The sequence below is a fragment of the Phalangium opilio genome, unplaced genomic scaffold, assembly GCF_054372755.1.
Source record: "Phalangium opilio isolate 3A_F unplaced genomic scaffold, DU_Popi_V2 ptg000013l_1, whole genome shotgun sequence".
Classification (NCBI taxonomy): domain Eukaryota; kingdom Metazoa; phylum Arthropoda; class Arachnida; order Opiliones; family Phalangiidae; genus Phalangium; species Phalangium opilio.
Genome location: NW_028324148.1, coordinates 14,772,414 through 14,791,305, shown reverse-complemented (window position 1 = coordinate 14,791,305; position 18,892 = coordinate 14,772,414). Strand labels below are relative to the sequence as shown.

The 18,892-nt window shown below is 37.4% G+C and overlaps 4 protein-coding genes across 6 annotated transcripts; all 4 read left to right on the top strand.

Moving 5' to 3' along the window:
- The first annotated feature begins 92 nt into the window (after positions 1–92).
- Positions 93–5,139, top strand: LOC149709447 (putative fatty acyl-CoA reductase CG5065). Its single transcript, XM_089864821.1, has 9 exons — positions 93–671; positions 1,519–1,635; positions 1,746–1,921; positions 2,092–2,271; positions 2,334–2,556; positions 2,686–2,804; positions 2,873–3,118; positions 4,319–4,579; positions 4,991–5,139. Exons 1-9 carry the CDS (start codon positions 591–593, stop codon positions 5,067–5,069), a joined length of 1,482 nt encoding a protein of 493 aa, XP_089720947.1. The 5' UTR covers positions 93–590; the 3' UTR covers positions 5,070–5,139.
- Positions 5,140–5,388: 249 nt separating this feature from the next.
- LOC149709446 (putative fatty acyl-CoA reductase CG5065) lies at positions 5,389–10,664 on the top strand. 3 transcript variants are annotated; one of them, XM_089864819.1, is made up of 12 exons: positions 5,389–6,119; positions 6,259–6,412; positions 6,661–7,071; positions 7,563–7,688; positions 7,788–7,963; positions 8,054–8,233; positions 8,295–8,472; positions 8,923–8,967; positions 9,335–9,453; positions 9,522–9,767; positions 9,848–10,105; positions 10,544–10,664. In XM_089864819.1, exons 3-12 carry the CDS (start codon positions 6,994–6,996, stop codon positions 10,620–10,622), a joined length of 1,485 nt encoding a protein of 494 aa, XP_089720945.1. In that variant the 5' UTR covers positions 5,389–6,119; positions 6,259–6,412; positions 6,661–6,993; the 3' UTR covers positions 10,623–10,664. The 3 variants fall into 3 exon arrangements, with proteins under 3 accessions (XP_089720945.1, XP_089720943.1, XP_089720944.1); XM_089864817.1 differs by having other exon boundaries at positions 5,389–6,412; XM_089864818.1 differs by having other exon boundaries at positions 5,389–7,071.
- A 2,404-nt stretch (positions 10,665–13,068) lies between these two features.
- On the top strand, positions 13,069–16,216 carry LOC149709445 (putative fatty acyl-CoA reductase CG5065). The gene is made up of 6 exons (XM_089865008.1): positions 13,069–13,329; positions 14,655–14,783; positions 15,250–15,425; positions 15,516–15,695; positions 15,756–15,933; positions 16,088–16,216. The coding sequence occupies exons 1-6, from the start codon at positions 13,078–13,080 to the stop codon at positions 16,214–16,216; spliced, it is 1,044 nt and encodes a 347-aa protein (XP_089721134.1). The 5' UTR covers positions 13,069–13,077.
- On the top strand, positions 16,050–17,738 carry LOC149709444 (fatty acyl-CoA reductase 2-like). Its single transcript, XM_089864828.1, has 5 exons — positions 16,050–16,132; positions 16,209–16,327; positions 16,396–16,641; positions 16,708–16,968; positions 17,620–17,738. Exons 2-5 carry the CDS (start codon positions 16,257–16,259, stop codon positions 17,696–17,698), a joined length of 657 nt encoding a protein of 218 aa, XP_089720954.1. The 5' UTR covers positions 16,050–16,132; positions 16,209–16,256; the 3' UTR covers positions 17,699–17,738.
- The last annotated feature ends 1,154 nt before the right edge of the window (positions 17,739–18,892 follow it).

Genomic DNA, 18,892 nt, shown 5'->3' with positions numbered 1-18,892 from the left:
TCCTTTCGAAGAGTTTGCGATGAAATTTTATTATTCAAATTGAAATTAATTATTCATTTAACGTTTATTATTTCAACCACACAATACAAACCGAGTCTTTATGACATCGTAAGTCGTTTGCAACACGTCAGATAACAAAGACAATATAACCTAACTAGAACCTAGACGCGAGACTTCATTGTTGAGCAATAACAAATCATTCATTGCTACAACCAAACTAACAGAGGCTAGTTTAATCCAATCACAACCCTGATTTAATCTGGTTTTAGCATTTACTAAAGTCCGGTTGGTTTACCAATACTGCGCGCGGGCCATCTTACCAATATTTATTATATTATTCGTGACAATAACTCTGATATGATAAATAGGATTCAAGTCTTAAGAGCTTTCTAACATAAAGTCGTGTCTATAGTCTGTGGTCAAAACTGTGTCGCCATGTTGTTTTGCATGAGCAACAAGTTTTGAATTTTAATTACAAAACACAAGGTTTTAAGTGGTTAGAGATATTACAAAATCAGGAAGCGGATGATGGTATATATTGTTTTGTTATTCCAATTAATTTTCAATTTAATTCAAAAATTAACGTCGTGATGGATCATCATTCTCAAGTGGGAGAGTTTTACCGAGATCAAACTGTGTTCGTCACCGGAGCTACGGGTTTCATTGGAAAGGTAAAACTTGATATTTCATTAAAGCCCGTATCTGATAATTGTCCTTTTCAATATGGGTTTGTTTGAAAGCCGAGCTTCTTCTTGATTATCAGTATTTTTCGTTCAGCTCAATTTCAGTCTTAAAATGTACTCTCAGACGTAAGAAATGTTAAAACGTTCAGTTCACATGAAACGTTGGGAAGTAATTATTATCTTATTTCACAAGCTCCCTTTCTTCTAAATCCAATATTAATTTGACGCGCTATTTTTCCAAAATATCTAAGATAAAATTTACGAGAAAATCTTCAAAAATCAAAGATTAATTTCACCCGCTATTCTTAAAAAAATTCGAAGATTTATTTCACGCTATCCTTCATTAATTCCAAAAATATTCCACGAACTATTTTTCAAAAAAAAAAAATCACGAGCTAAATTATTTAAAAAAAAAAATCTCGAGCTATTCTTTTAAAAAATCACGAGCTATTCTTCAAAAAAAATTCACGAGCTATTCTTTAAAAAAAAAATTCACGAGCTATTCTTTAAAAAAAATTCACGAGCTATTCTTTAAAAAAAATTCACGAGCTATTCTTTAAAAGAAAATCACGAGCTATTCTTTAAAAGAAAATTTCACGAGATATTCTTTAATAGATAAAAATTCAATCCACGCGCTATTCATCAAAAGTCCGAAAATTCCATATTTCACCAAACCAAAACTATGAATACTAGGTCAGGTATTATAAAAGTGTTATAAAATTTACAAAATGGATCATTTACTATTAAAGCAAAATGAAGAATTTATTTAAATATTTCCTATTCCACATTGAGTAATGAAGTAATTTATTCTGATCTCTATTGGTTTAAATTATAGGCTCTTGTAGAGAAAATACTTTATTCGTGTCGAGACGTGAAAAAAATATTCATTCTAATTCGTCCAACAAAAGGCGTTAAAACCAATACCAGGTTCCAAGAATTCTTAAACTGCCAGGTAAGAAAATGTTTTGTCGCTTATGAGTAGACTTTAAATTGATAGTTTCTTTATCACTTCTCTGAGTCTTTAGAAATAAGAATATTTATTCATTTGCAATTGCATTGCAGGTTTTCGAAAGATTGAAGCTAGAAAGACCAAATGATTTGAAGAAAATTGTCCCCGTTTGGGGGGAACTCGTTCAATCGAACTTGAACATTTCAACCGAAATCGAGAAGCAATTGATAGATGAAGTTACAATCGTTTTTCACAGCGCCGCCACCGTCAGATTCAACGAACCTCTAAAGTAAGAAAATTTAAATTTATTCAACATTTAGGCTGAAAGGGAGAGGACACTGCCGTAATCCGGTCTCAAGTGGTTGAAACATTTTCCCTAGATCTAGGCAATGACCCCTCTACACGGATCAGGTGTGAATACACTCCGCCTGACGTCGTTCTTTTAATATCTGATTGCAGAGTCGCGATTGAAATAAATTTGATAGGAACCAAAAATGTTCTGGAATTATTCAAGAAATTGAAGAGGCCAACGTCTTTCGTCTACGTTTCGACGGCCTTCTCTCACTGCCAAAGGGACTTGATCGAAGAGACCGTTTACCCGCTGCGCCTCGAACCCGACTTCTTAATTAAACTACACCAGTAATACCTCCCTCTCTCTTAATCATTATTCATATCCTTTTTATTAAAATTCGATTAATCAGGAAACTTGACGTGAAAAGTCTGGATTGTTTAACGGAATGGGTTTTGGAGGGAAGACCAAACACGTACACGCTGTCGAAAGCCGCGGCGGAGGAATACTTGGAGCAACACTCTGGAAATCTACCTATTGCCATTGTTAGACCCTCCATTGTCGAGAACGCCCTTAATGAACCCGTTCAGGGTTGGAGAAATGGTCACAGCTCACTCAGCAGGTTTCTTATAGTGGTAAGCTTTTATATTATCGAACTCCGCGATGGCGCTCAAGAGTCACGGTTTTGAAACGCAGTGCGAGCACTCTAGAGAATATGAGACGGTGTCTCTTTGTTAACATTATCCTCTTACGTGTTATTAAAGGGTGCTAAAGGCCTGGTTCATAACATCCCTACCAAAGAAGACGCGCCCATGGACATAGTTCCCGTGGATTTGTTGGTCAATCTGTTGATTGTCGTCTCTTGGTACACCGCCATTAAAAAGTAATTATTCTAACAATTAGACAAGAATGGATTTGTATCGAAAGTGATTTTCATTTTAATTTATGTAGCAATTGTAGGGTAAAACTGCCAGTTTATAATTTTGTCTCGGGCAATCGAAATGCAATCACCTTCAGGAAATTCATGGACTACTCTATGGCATATGGTTATTCGCATCCACTATACTGCTCTCTCAACATGGTTTTCATGTCCTGTACATCGAACAAATTCCTTTACACGATCGGGAAATTTCGAGATCACTACATTCCCGCACTAATCGTTGATTTCATTCTAATGTTCACTGGGAAAAAACCGGAGTGCGTATTAGCATCATAACCCTTTCATACTGTCATAAGTTTATCATGCCTATAAGTACAAAAATATGGGTTACAACTGGGCATCTTCCTCAGGCTACTGTGACGTCAGAACTAGTATAGCGCTAAGATCCGAAGAGAGAAAATTTTGAAAAATCTGTCGCGGTGCAGCCACCAAGCGGTCGAGACGATTACTAAATGGGTTCCTCTCTCTCTCTGGTGAGATAGCGGCGGTTTCAGTCCTGAAACATTCTAAAAGTTATAAAAAAACGCTAGGCTAGGCAGTACAATTTTGTATTGAAGTTGAGGTGATAAATGATACGGAGAGAGTATAGGGTTTCATTAAAGGGAGCCAGACAAACGCTATTGCCATAGGAGGAGCAGCCATATCTCTACTTAGAGGCATGATAAACTTATGATACTGTGTACTTTTGCTTTGAGATATTCCGTTAGAATGGAGAGAAAACGGCGTGCTTACTGTTTTACAGCTCAGGTCCCGTGGAACTCCAAAAGGTATGGGAGTAGTAGTCGGACTCAATTGTAATTGGTTCGTCTGTAGCTCTTCTTACCCAATTACAATTGAGTCTGATTATTACTCCCCCATTTTTTGGTGTCCAACCCAACCTGAGCTATTCCACAGATAGCGCTCTGATTTCTCTCAGATTTCTAATACTCCTCCCTTCATCGTTGGTGTAACCAGAAGTGAGATGAGACTAGAAGTGAAGGGCTCTAGCATTGATAGTAGATCCTGGCACTAGTGAACAAATTTGAGGATTTTATACCGCTTCCCACGCGCCTACACTACTGAGGAAAAAATTGGTCGAGTTCCAAAAACATTTCCTACCCCCTTCCCCTCAACCTAAAGCGGCCGAACACGGACGCGGCTCCTTGAATCTAGTTCGGTCCCCGTCTACCACCGCGAGCGTCTCACGTTTTGGAGGGAAAAATCAGAAACCGCTACTAGAGGGCCAACCATTGGTGTGTTATCAAGAATATTCACTTTCGCCGAGTGAAAAATTTGGTTGGCTCAGTACTTCTGGTCTCATCTCACTTCTGGTGTAACGTAAGAGATGGGAATCCGTATCACTTTATAGTATTTATACATATCCTTTGCTTTCCTATTACTCTACATTGAAATAAAGGACGGGTGATAGTAGAAGACTTATGGTTTCAAATTGTTTTTTATTGTTAACTCATTTTAAGGTATTTCAAGATGTATCGACGCTTTTTCACGACACTTCCCGCCTTGACCTATTTCGCGGCTAAACAATTTTGTTTCAAGAGCGACAACGTTGATTCTCTTCAAGGCGAACTATCGCAGCTTGATCAGCGGATGTTCAACTTTGACGTTGCTTCGTTCCAGTATAAAGATTACATACCGATTTTATTAGAAGGAGTGAGAACATACCTTGTACCCGAGGATTGCGGTATCAGTATCAAACTGAAGAAACGAAAGCATAGAATGTGAGTTTTGTTTTAAAAAAGAATTTGCCATGTTGGAAATTTTTAGTTGTTTTTCTGGATAGAGCGGATAAAGTTATTAATATTTAGAAATGAAACCATTTATCCAACTTCAATGTTGAGGAAGGTACAAGCAATGAAGTTTTATTGCCGAACACGACGCGTTAGGTCTCTCTTCGAAGATGACGATCCTATTGGTGCTACTAGTCGTCCAATTGAATTTGTTAGTCTTCTGTTGTCATCTTCGCAGCGAGCCTTATTAACGCGTTGGAAACTTAGTAGCTGGTATCTTCTTTAATATCGTACATGGATACAAAGTTCCATTTCGAAATAATGCAATTCCCAATTAAAATTTCTAACCTGGATTTTACATAAAATTTATTCAGTTTTACTGATAAAATCAATTTGTTTTAGGTTATTCTACCAATACTATTTGTTCAATGTTGGATTTCCTTTGTTAATTTTATATTTAGCTTACCTATTTTTTAAGTAATAGGCGCTAAATTATTGTATTTAAACGAGTTAAATATTATTTAAAATACTTTGGGCATCAAATGTAGATTTATTTTCAAATGGTTAAGTATCACTAGTCGTAAAATATCATAATTGCGATTAAACTTAACGTTTCTGTGTAATGAAAGCGTGATCTTTTCACCAATCACGTGATATCGCATGTTAAATCAAAAAACCAAGGCTTATTTAACGGCTCGAAATTTGCCCCCATCTTGCTAATGTTCCCAAGCATAATCCCTTCCAATTGAAATTAAGTATTACGACAATGTCAAAGTGTCATATACGTCGGACGGATTGGTAATAGAGTGCTGTCAGTTGTGACGTCAGATCCAAGGTTAAACGTCACGAGTCTGCCTTAAGCAATGGGCGGCCATGACAGTTACCGTTTTTTCTTTATGGGAAAACAGCATGGGTGACGTCACACCGGCGCTTCTGACAGCACTCTATTGGTCATGAAGGGCTACGGACGAACCAATTACAATTGAGTCCGACTATTTCACCCTCATTTTTGGCTTCCCACCCAACCTATGCCGTTCCACAGTTAGCGCACCTATTTCTCTCAGATTTCGCACATTCCAACTTCTTTCCACGTAATTTAAGGAGTTAAAGGACCGCTTAAGCGGGAAGACATCTTTTATATTCATATAAACTATATGCTTTCCTGGTTTATGCAATGGCCATTTTTTAAAAGCGCTTCATACAGTTTTCTTATGTTAATATTCTTGCTTATTGAGAATATTGAGGAAAGGAGTTATCCATTCTGAACTTCATTTAAATTCGTGTCAAACATGTTCATTCATTTGAAATGCAGATTTACATAAGACCGAATGATTTGAAGAAAATCATTATTCATAACACTGAGTTGCACTAACCACTTACTAGCCTTGAAAAGTGATGACGAAGTGCAGGTTCGGAGTTTCCCATTGGTTAGTAGTTGGTAGTAGTCGATGTACCGGAAGACTTTTCAATGGCTCCGCGGGCGCTCATTTTAAATGTCGAAATATGGTAGGGGATCGACACCAATCAGAAGGTAAATATTTACATGGAGGAAAAATATAATCCTATTCAAGATTTTGCAATGAAATTTCATTTTTCAAATTGAAATTAATTATTCATGTAATGTTTATTATTTCAACCGCACAATAGACTATTCCATTAAATACTTGCAGAAAAACCAACTGACAAGGGAGTGCCCGCCATATTGGGCTAGTTTCCACATTGGGCCGCATATGGTGCTTCATCGAGTGAAGAATATAGACTCATGGTGGCCCCTCCCCTGTGACGTTTGCTTATCCTAAGGCATTACAAGCATGTCTTGACATTGTAAGTGGTTTTCAACACATCAGACCAGACGTGCGATTTTTTTGCAAAGCAATGACAAATCATTTGTTGTTAAAACCAAACTAATCAAAACTAGTTTATTCATCACAACCCCGATTAAATCTGGTTTTAGCATTGATCATCGTTAATGCGCCTTACAAATTTTTGTTATTTTTTCGTAACAAAACATGCTGATATGCTAAATATTCTTCAAGTGTTAACAGCTTTCTAACCAATTCCATTATTGATAGGGGTGCGTCTAGGAGCACCCCCTAGAGGCAGTGCGAGTTGGCTAGCCTCCCGCGTTTAGTGAACCCTGGCTCCATCTAGCGTTGTCTCTAGGCGAGTCGGAAGAGAACCCTCCACGTTGGTTTCTCTACAAGTAATTACAGTAATAGTCTATAGTCTTTGACCAAAAATGTTTTGCCATGTCGATCGTTAGCATATGTGGCAAGTTTTGAATTTTATTTACAGAACTTCCAAGGTTTTATGTGGTTAGATAAATTATAAAGTCAGCAGGTAATGGTATATAACGTTTCGTTGCTCCAATTAATTTTCAATTTAATTTAAAAATTAACTTCGATATGGATCATTCTCAAGTGGGAGAGTTTTATCGAGATCAAACTGTTTTCGTCACCGGAGCTACGGGCTTCATTGGAAAGGTAAAATTTGATATTTCTTTAAAGCCTGCATCTGATAATTGTCCCTTTGAATTTTGGGTTTGTTTGACTATCAGTATTTTTCGTTCAGCTCAATTTCAGTCTTAAAATGTACCGTTAGAAGTAGGCCTAGTTAATGTTTAGGTCATATGAACCGTAGGGAAGTAATTATTACCCGATTTCACGCTACTTCATTCTCTTCTTCAATAAATCAAAGATTAATTTCACGAGCTCTTCTTGAATAAATCAAAGATTAATTTCACGAGCTCTTCTTGAATAAATCAAAGATTAATTTCACGCGCTATTCTTCAATAAATCAAAGATTAATTTCACGAGATATTCTTCAATAATCAAAGGTTAATTTCACGAGCTATTCTTCAATAAATCAAAGAATAATTTCACGCGCTATTCTTCAATAAATCAAAGAATAATTTCACGCGCTATTCTTGAATAATGCAGTAATTTATTCTGATATTCATTTATTTAAATTACAGGCTCTTGTAGAGAAAATACTTTATTCGTGTCCAGACGTGAAAAGAATATACATTCTAATTCGTCCGAAAAAAGGTGTTAAAGACTCCGAAACCAATAACCGGTTCCAAGAATTCTTAAACTCTCATGTAATAATGATATAAGTTATGCTGCTATTTAATATGCTTAAAATTGCTAGCTTCTTTAATAAAAGAAGAATATTTATTTATTTATTATTTGCATTGCAGGTTTTCGAAAGATTGAAGCGAGAAAGACCAAATGATTTGAAGAAAATTGTCCCCGTTTGGGGGGAACTCGTTCAACCGAACTTGAACATTTCAACCGAAATCGAGACGGAATTGATAGATGAAGTTACAATCGTTTTTCACAGCGCCGCCACCGTCAGATTCAACGAACCTTTAAAGTAAGAACATTTTAAAATGCATTAAAGATCTATACAGATGAGGTATAAACACACTCCGCCTGACGTCATTCTTTTAATATCTGATTGCAGAGTCGCGATTGAAATAAATTTGATAGGAACCAAAAATGTTTTGGAATTGTTCAAGAAATTGAAGAGGCCAACGTCTTTCGTCTATGTTTCGACGGCCTTCTCTCACTGCCAAAGGGACTTGATCGAAGAGACCGTTTACCCTCTGCGCCTCGAACCCGACTTCTTAATTAAACTACACCAGTAATATCTCCCTCCTCTAAATCATTATTCATATCCTTTTAATTAAAATTTGATCAATCAGGAAACTTGACGCGAAAAGTCTGGATTGTTTAACGGAAAGTGTTTTGGAGGGAAGACCCAACACGTACACGCTGTCGAAAGCCGCGGCGGAGGATTACTTGGAACAACACTCTGGAAATCTGCCCATTGCCATTGTTAGACCCTCCATTGTCGAGAACGCCCTTAATGAACCCGTTGAGGTTTGTATCTTTAAAAGGCTTGAGTGAGCTGGCCCGCAAGGTGCAAGCCTCTGGTGGCACCCCTTAACCTTGAAGGAGAGAGAGAGAGATGGAGTGGCAACCCTCATACCTATATCGTTGCCTCTGTCTGTGTCCGCTAGTTCTCATACAAATATAATGGCGCTATGTGGCAGCACTTAACAATCGTCTACCGAAAGGTTAGGGGCGTGCGCGAGGTACACTGGGAGAGTTACGGTTCCTTATGTCACCCATCATCATTTTCACCCCATCTCACCTCATTTGTCCCTGATTTAGCAACTAGATCCTTGGCTAACCTAATCCAACCTAACCTTAACCCAAGCAAAATAAAACAACGTAAACTTTACCCGAACCAAACAACTAACCAAAGTTTTGAAACGTCTATAGTTAATAAAAATTAGCTTCTTAATTAAAAATGTTTGAATGTCTTAGGGCTGGAGAGACGCGCACAGTTCAGTAACCAGACTTATTGTCGTTGTAAGTTTGTTAGACCAAGGAGGATGTATAAGAGAGGATACCGCATACAGTGGAGTGCAACTTCGACGCGTAAGCTGTTGGTAAAGGCGGGCGTCACGTGATCGTTGTTGGAAAAGAGGGATATTCAAAATTATAAACAAGCTCATGAGGCTAGAGCATGGAGGTTTGAACGCATGCGCGAGAATGTACGCTCTCTTGCCGTGAGGGTATAGTGGTAACCATGGTAACCGGGGAACGGCGCAGTACCATTTTAGGAACGGGGGACCAAGTGCATTCTGTCTGAATCCGAGTCTCCCCTCTTATACATTCTCCTTGGTTCTGCTCGAGGCGCACTAGAGCGAACGTTATTATACTTATTTAATTAAAGGGCGCTAAAGGCTTGGTTCATAACTTCCCTGCCAAAGAAGACGCACCCATGGACATAGTTCCCGTGGATTTGTTGGTCAACCTCTTGATTGTTGTCTCTTGGTACACCGCCATTAAAAAGTAATTATTCTAACAATTAAAGAAGAATGGTCTTGTATCGTAAGTGATTTTCAATTCAATTGATGTAGCAAATGGAGTGGAAAACTACCCGTTTATAATTTTGTATCGGTAAATCGAAATGCAATGACAGCGAGAAAAATGCTTAGTTGGGCAATGGCGTACAATTATTTACATCCAATCTACAGCGCCGTTAACATGGTTTTCGTATCTTGTACGACGAACGAATTTCTTTTGACGATCGAGAAAGTTCGAGATCATTACATTCCCGCCTTAATCGTCGATTTCATCCTCATGTTCACCGGAAAGAAACCGGAGTGAGTATCATCATCATAACCCTTTCATACTCGATCCATTGTTTTTTACTTCTTTTTTTTTACTTTCAAATTGTTTCAAGGTATTTCAAGATGTATCAACGCTATTTCACGACACTTCCGGCCTTAACCTATTTCGTTGCTAAGTTTCGTTTCAAGAGCGACAACGTTGATTCTCTTCAAGGCGAACTATCGCTGTTTGATCAGCGAATGTTCAACTTTGACGTTGCTTCATTCAAATGGGATGATTACATGGTGAATTTTATGGAGGGGACGAGGAAATACCTTGTACCCGAGGATTGCGGTATCAGTATCGAATTGAAGAAACGAAAGCATAGAATGTGAGTTTCTTTTCAGAAGGAAATTTCCGTGTTGGAAATTTTTTGTTGTTTATTGGAAAATTGTGAAATTCATAAAGGTCGGACGCAACGCAATTTAGTACAGGTGAAGGCAGGGCGTCGTGCGCAAACGTCCTGCCTTCGCCTGTACTAAATTGCTTTGAGTCCGACCTTTATGAATTCAACCAAAAAGCGGATAAAGTAATGAACATTAAGAAATGGAAACAGCTTTATCCATCTACAATGTTTAAGTACGGAGGTGTGTTGTAGGAGTATAGACTAGACGACTAGGTCTATAAAACTTAATCGCTGGTATCTTCTTCAATATCGTACATGGATATATGGTTCCATTTCGAAAGGACGAATTTTCCTTTAAAAAATTCTAACCTGGATTTTACTTTAAATTTATTTAGTTTTATTGATAAAGTCAATTTGTTTTAGGTTATTCTGGCAATACTATTTGTTCAATGTTGGATTTCCTTTGTTAATTTTATATTTAGCTTACCTATTTTTAAAGTAATAGGGCACTTAATTATTGTATGTAAACGAGTTAAATATCATTTAAAATACTTCGTAACATATTGTCGATTTTCAAAATTGATTTTCCATAGAACCATGTCCCACTATACTTCGGTCCTGTAATTACCCTTCCTTTATGGAACACCTTTTGTAATAAAAACCAAATTTTTCCTCGTTACCGTTTGCACTAATCTCGTAGCACCGCCCTATAGACACAAGCGCAAGACAAAATTCAATAACAAAGTCTTAATTATTTTTAAGTATTCACAGAGCGTACTACTATGAAATTTGTTTTGATTTTATATCGCTGATAATAACGTAACAAAATAACTACATAAAAAGGGTCTGTAAAGCAGTCGGCAGACCGTTGGAGATATTTTTTTGAACGTATTTCCTTCTTTCCGGGAAAATAGTGTTAGGGCATTTTCCTATTTTTATGTTATTCAGCCTTATCCGGCAGGTGGTACAATTGAGCCAATCACAGTGCCTTTGCTATTGCTACGGTCTGCAGTGGGGGTCTCGGACTCTCGGGAGTGCATGGGGACTGGGAAAACCCCGGAGGGTGGCGGCTCACAACCAATCACAAGAGAGGTTAATCGGATTGAGGGGTGCCGGGTGACTTCTTTTTTTTAAAGAAAACCTCTTGACCTATCAGCGATCCCCTGATATTTTCGTCTGCTTGAAGCCTAGTTCGTTTGTTTTTATTAAACTCTAACACATCTCTGTTTGGTCACAAAATGTCGCATTGCGTGATAGATAAATGGCTGTAGTTACAAGGTCAACCTCGCTTGCCACGTTTGTTAATTAATAAAAGCAATTAGTTTAATTAACCACACAGATTTGAGAATTATTAATTATCGATTCTAGCATTTTTAGTACTATTTAAGACCAGGAAAATTTTAGCTTCAATCAGGGATAGATTTAATTTTAGAAGTAGGAATGGAGAACAGAGAAATGTGGACGCGCGTCAAAGTCCCGGACCCCCCTTCCACGGGACTGGGGGGTATGAAAGAAGAGGCGGGTCATAGCGACAGAGGTGAAAAGGAATTACGTATTTTTCGCCGTCTCCGTCAGCAACGTCATCAAAACGTAGTTTAAGTGAGCCAATAAAATAATTTAAACTTTTCGTTACGTGTTGGAGGGAGGGGCTCTATACTGGGCTATGAGTCGGACTGAAGTAAATACTAACCGTTCACCATTCCTACTTCTAAAATTAAATCTATCCCTGCACTGATGTAAAGATGGAATTGCAAATCTGAAATCCGCACTTAATTTGAGTCAAAAGCTTTCAAACAAAACAGTGGAGCAAGATTATTAAACCGAATCACGTACGCGATTCTATTAGCGCTGCTTAACTATTTGACAAGGCGCATGCGCTCGTGAATTTTTGGAGATAAAGCTAGAAATGTGGCGAATTTAGATCTTCTCCCTAGTAAACTAAATATCACTTCTTGGGTCATGCTAGTACTACAATAGAAGGAAGTTACCCAAACCAATATAAAATTCCCAGACACCCGTTTTCAAATTAGAGAGAGAGAAAACCCCGATATGTCGCGCAAATTCTAGGTCAACATGTACTCAATTAAGTTGACTCGTTCCAAACGAAATAATATTTGAAACTTTGCCAACAAAGAATATTTAAATAACTAGGTGATTAATCATTTCAAAATAATTTTACATCAACTAAATAAAAACAACTTTGACGGTAGAGAGGCTCGGTAAAGGGCCGTTCATTTTCGAGGGAACACTCACTCGGGGCAGAGATAGATTTAATTTTAGCAGTAGGAATGGAGAACTGTTAGTGTTTACTTCAGTCCGACTCATAGACACCCAGCATAGAGCCCCTCCCTCCAACACGTAAGGAAAAGTTTAAATTATCTTATTGGCTCACTTAAACTATGTTTTGATGACGTTGCTGACGGGGACGGCGAAAAATACCCGTAATTCCTTTTCACCTCTGTATCTATGACCCACCCGCCTCTTCTTTCATACCCCCCCGTCCCGTGGAAGGGGGTCCGGGACTTTGACGCGCCCACATTACTCTGTTCTCCATTCCTACTTCTAAAATTGAATCTATCCCTGGTTAAATATACAACTAAAACAATGTGCAGTGAGTTATATGTTGGGCGGGGCCTATATCGGGCTTATCTTCCATCAGATAGAACTCTTCTGGGCATGCGTTAGTTTCGTAGCGTCATTAGAGCATTGTGAATGGGCGTCGGCATTTCCGTTGAATTCATCCGCCGAGTCGTTCCGCGCTCACAGTCACGTGACATTGCCCAATCACTACTGCGCTTCAAAACATAGTTCTTGAACTTACTTTTATATAATTATTTGGATTAAAGCACCCTGGTGGTTATTTTAATGAAACTGGACTGGTTTAAAAATTTTAGTAATGGTTAAATCTAGTTTCATGATTACCTAAGTGTTTATTTCATTCTAACATTAAACCGTCTATGAAAAAAAGTGTTTTCGTGTTTGTTGCCAAAGTCGAATGTTTCAATTTAAATTTCAAAACTTCTCTTGTGGTTAGGAAATTTCTTTCTCTATTTCGAAACAAAGGGGCGACAGTATATACCGTTTCGTTACTCCAATTAATTTTCACTCTACTTAACAAAAGTATCGAGATGGATCATCATTCTCAAGTGGGAGAGTTTTACCGAGATCAAACTGTTTTCGTCACCGGAGCTACGGGCTTCATTGGAAAGGTAAAACTTGATATTTTATTAAAGCCTGCATCTGATAATTGTCCCTTTCAATATGAGTTCTTAACTCTTGATTGACTATACTTCTCTCTGCTCTCAATTTCAATCGTAAAATGCGCGGTTAAAGTAGGAAATTTTCAATTTTCACACGCACATCGAAATAGTTGATATTTATAATGATCTCACTATCCTATCAAAGATTAACTGATATTTCAGAAAAAACAGAGATTATGTTCACGCGCAACTCTTCTGAAAAATCGGAGTTTAATTTCACGCGCAACTCTTCTGAAAAATCGAATATTAATTTCACGCGCAACTCTTCTGAAAAATTAGAGATAATTTCACGCGCAGCTCTTCTGAAAAATTAGAGATTAATTTCACGCGCAACTTTTCTGAAAAAAAAACAGAGATTAATTTCACGCGCAGCTCTTCTGAAAAATTAGATATTAATTTCACGCGCAACTTTTCTGAAAAAAAAACAGAGATTAATTTCACGCGCAACTCTTCAGAAAAATCAAAGATTAATTTCACGCGCAACTCTTCTGAAAAAAAACAGATTAATTTCACGCGCAACTCTTCAGAAAAATCAGAGATTAATTTCACGCGCCACTCTTCAGAGAAATCAGAGATTAATTTCACGCGCCACTCTTCAGAGAAATCAGAGATTAATTTCACGCGCCACTCTTCAGAGAAATCAGAGATTAATTTCACGCGCCACTCTTCAGAGAAATCAGAGATTAATTTCACTCGCCACTAAAGATTAATTTCAGGAGCTACCCTTCAAAAAAAAAAATAATCAAAGATTTAGTTCAAAAATCAGATTTCGAGCTGGTCCTCGTAAACGCTATGTACCGCTTTACAGCAGTTCCCCTAATGAGCGAGTACAAGCGGGATATGAAAAACGATAATCGTTTATGATAGTGTAGGTTTCAGAGTTATTTTAACTCAAATAGTTCTAGATCAAGTTAAATTAGGTTATTTGAAACCCCATAAATATGAGGTCAAACTTTGTATACTTGATATGTTATGGTTGTTTTTTTATACTTAATAAACTGTAGGATTAAGAATTGTGCAAAACTGTAGTTAAAAACTGATTCTTTCACAAACAGCAGCCGATATTTTTAAAACAGCAGGCGCTAGGCCTAGTTCTAAAAGAGCAGTTTTGAATTAAACCGCAATATATTTTTAAAACTGCGGTTGCTATTCAGTGAATAGCTGTACCTGGTACACGATTAATAACACGAGAAGAATAGTTGCGCAATGAGACGGCGAATTTAAATATTGACGAACGTTATAATTAATTATATTTTCGATTTATTTAATTACAGGCTCTTGTAGAGAAAATATTGTTTTCGTGCCAAGACGTTAAAAAAATTTACGTTCTAATTCGTCCTAATAAAGCGGGCGTTAAAGACTCCGAAAATGTTAACAGGTTCCAAGAATTATTAAATTCTCAGGTATTTATTCAAAAACTAGTTTTCCGAAACGCTATTAACGTAATCAAGGACGATGGTGACGATTCCAAATATGAGTAAAACCGGCACGCAACTATGGAACGACTCAGATCCGGTAAAATGCTAGAAATGGGTTCGGAATACTCGGGAAAATGGCGGGCGGTCATGGTCAGACGAATCAGAAAGACCGCCCGCCATTTTTCCGTGTATTCCTTTACCGTTTTCTAGCGTTCCGCTGGACCTGAGCCGTTCCACAGTTAGCGGGCATAAAAACCTTCCTACTTTTTCCACGTTTTTTAAGTAGTTATAGGACAGTGTTATAAAAAATATAAATCTTCCTGGTTTAAGCAATGCCCCTTCTTTTAAAAAGTGCTGGCTGGCATGGTGCTAGTTAACAACGCGGAAAAAAACATTTTTATGTTATGTAATCTTGTTATTGTATCATTTCGTCACGTCATTTGAAATGCAGGTTTTCGAAAGATTGAAGCGAGAGAGGCCAAATGATTTGAAGAAAATTGTCCCCGTTTGGGGGGAACTCGTTCAGTCGAACTTGAACATTTCAACCGAAATCGAGAAGCAATTAATAGATGAAGTTACAATCGTTTTTCACAGCGCCGCCACCGTCAGATTCAACGAACCTTTAAAGTAAGAACATTTTAAAATGCATTAAACATTTAGGCAGATCAGTTCTAAACACACTCCGGCTGACGTCGTTCTTTTAATATCTGATTGCAGAGTCGCGATTGAAATAAATTTGATAGGAACCAAAAATGTTTTGGAATTATTCAAGAAATTGAAGAGGCCAACGTCTTTCGTCTATGTTTCGACGGCCTTCTCTCACTGCCAAAGGGACTTGATCGAAGAAACCGTTTACCCGCTGCGCCTCGAACCCGACTTCTTAATTAAACTACACCAGTAAGATCTCCCTCCTCTAATTCATTAAGCATATCCTTTTAATTAAAATTCGATTATCAGGAAACTTGACGCGAAAAGTCTGGATTGTTTATCGGAAAGTGTTTCGGAGGGAAGACCCAACACGTACACGCTGTCGAAGGCCGCGGCGGAGGAATACTTGGAGCAACACTCTGGAAATCTACCTATTGCCATTGTTAGACCCTCCATTGTCGAGAACGCCCTTAATGAACCCGTTCAGGTTAGATGGTTTGAAGGACTTTGGTGGTGCTCTTTAACATCCTTATCCAACCTAACCTTACCCCAAATAAAACAACGTAAACATAACCCGAGATAAATGTTTTTAAACGTCTCTAATTTTTATTGTTTTAATTAAAAATCTGTAAACATCGTAGGGCTGGAGAGACGCGCATAGCTCACTAACCAGGCTTCTTCTCGTGGTAAGTTTCTTCTACTCTATGCAGCTTAATAAGAAGTCGGAGCGCACTAGCTCAATCGCTATTGTATCTATTAAAGTCCGGTAGAGGCTTGCTTCATAACTTCCCTGCCAAAGAAGATGCACCCATGGACTTGGTTCCCGTGGATTTGTTGGTCAATCTCTTGATTGTTGTCTCTTGGTACACCGCCATTAAAATGTAATTATTCTAACAATTAAACAAGAATGGCCTTGTATCGTAAGTGATTTTCAATTCAATTGATGTAGCAAATGGAGTGGAAAACTGCCCGTTTATAATTTTGTTTCGGCCAATCGAAATGCAGTGACAGCGAGAAAAATGTTAAATTGGGCAGTGGCTTGCAATAATTCACATCCACTCTACAGCGCCCTCAACATGGTTTTCATGTCTTGTACGACGAACGAATTTCTTTTGACGATTGGGAAAATTCGTGATCATTACATTCCCGCCTTAATCGTCGATTTCATCCTCATGTTCACCGGAAAGAAACCGGAGTGAGTATCATCATCATAACCCTTTCATACTCGATCCATTGTTTTTTACTTTTTAATTATTTCAAGGTATTTTAACATGTATCGACGCTTTTTTACAACACTTCCCGCCTTAACTTATTTCACGGCTAAACAATTTCGTTTCAAGAGCGACAACGTTGACTCTCTTCAAGGCGAACTATCGCAGCTTGATCAGCGAATGTTCAACTTTGACGTTGCTTCGTTCAATTGGGAAGATTACATGACGATTGTCATAGACGGGTCGAGGAAATACCTAATACCCGAAGATTGCGGTATCAGTATCAAATTGAAGAAACGAAAGCATAGAATGTAAGTTTTATTAATTTAAAGAACTATGCTAGAATTTTTATTGGAAAGAGCTTATAAAATAACGAATACTTTCATAAGTTCATAAGATATGTTCCTTTAATTCATAAGATATGTTCCATAAGTTTGTCACTGGTTTGTGAGAGCTCGTCACGAAGTGAGGTAGGTCATAGATTCTCGTAAAGCGACGCCTGGTGAGGCACTGTACAAGGCTTAGTACAAACTGCAAAACCTAGTGTAATTCTCGCTTGTCGTTCTATAACTAGCTCGAGCTGTAAGTCTCTAGCATTACGAAGTATAGGTAGTGTCATACTAATGGAACATATCACTTATAAACTTATGGTGGTATGAAGTCGTCGACAATGTTCCATGTGTCTTAAAAGTAGAATCCATCACGTGGTACTAGTCGTCCAATAGGATTTTATAGCCCCTTGTCGTCATCTTCGCAGAGAGATCAAACCCGTACGTTGCACGGAAACATAATTGATCTTATTTTTTTTAACATCGTAAATTGATCCAGGGTTCCAATTTGAAAAATTCAATATTTTTCTATGCTCTTTCCAATAAAAAGTTGATAAAATTTCTAGCAAGGATTTTAAAATTAAATTTATTTTGCATTAAATAGATTTTATTGATAAAGTTAATTTATTACAGGTTATTCTGGCAATACTATTTATTCAATGTTGGATTTCCTTTGTTAATTTTATATTTAGCTTACCTATTTTTTAAGTAATAGGAACTTAATTATGGTATTTAAACGAATTAAATATTATAACTATTACTATAAACTATATATATATATTGGTTGTCGGGGATCAAATTTAGATTTGCTTCTAAGTGGAAGAAGCATCATAAGTAACTTTCATTTTCACAATTAAACATTACGTTTCTATATAAAGCCTGATTCATTTATCACGTTGTTTTGCTCTAATCACGTTGTTTTGCTCTATAGACACATCACTCTAATCAAAATTCATAAACCAAGGCCTAAGCTATTTTTCACTTTATTTGTATTAACGGAAATGGACTTTTCTACTAGTTAAGAAAATGGGTTAAAATATTTTTGGGTTTGAGTTCGGCAATATAAAAATAAAGTCTGTTATTATATTTGACCCATATATCAGTATTCCATGCAGTTGGCTAAGTTAGTCTTTCGAAAATCTATAGTTAAGTATATTATAGTCCATCAATGAAACAGCTCGGCTTCAAATTGGTAGTCACTAAGTTGTTTCACAAATCATATAGTTTCCATATAGAACATAAACCTTTATAGTTTATAATTACCGACTGAACCTAAGCCTAAGCCGAACCCTAACCAAACCTAAGCCTAATGAAGCCTAACCTTAACCAAACCTAAGCCTAATGAACCCTAACCAAACCTAAGCCTAATGAAGCCGAACCCTAACCAAACCTAAGCCTAATGAAACCTGACCTTAACCAAACCTAAGCCTAATGAAACCTAACCTAAGCCTAATGAACCCTAACCTAACCTAAGCCTAATGAACCCTAACCCTAACCAAACCTAGGCCTAATGAACCCTAACCCTAACCAAACCTAAGCCTAATGAACCCTAACCCTAATCGAACCTAAGCCTAATGAAGCCTAACCAAACCTAACCCAATGAATCAGAACCCTAATATAAGCCTAAAAAACCTAACCCAATGAATCCTAACCCTATTATAAGCCTAAAAACCTAACCCTAATATAAGCCTAAAAAACCTAACCCAATGAATCCTAACCCTATGAATCCTAACCCTATTATAAGCCTAAAAACCTAACCCTAATATAGGTCTAACCTAACCTAACCTAAAACTAACATAAGCCTAACCAAATCTTATCCTAACATAAACCTAACCAAATCTTATCCTAACATAAACCTAACCTCATAATCCAAATAAAACTTAATTTAAACCTAACTTTACATTAC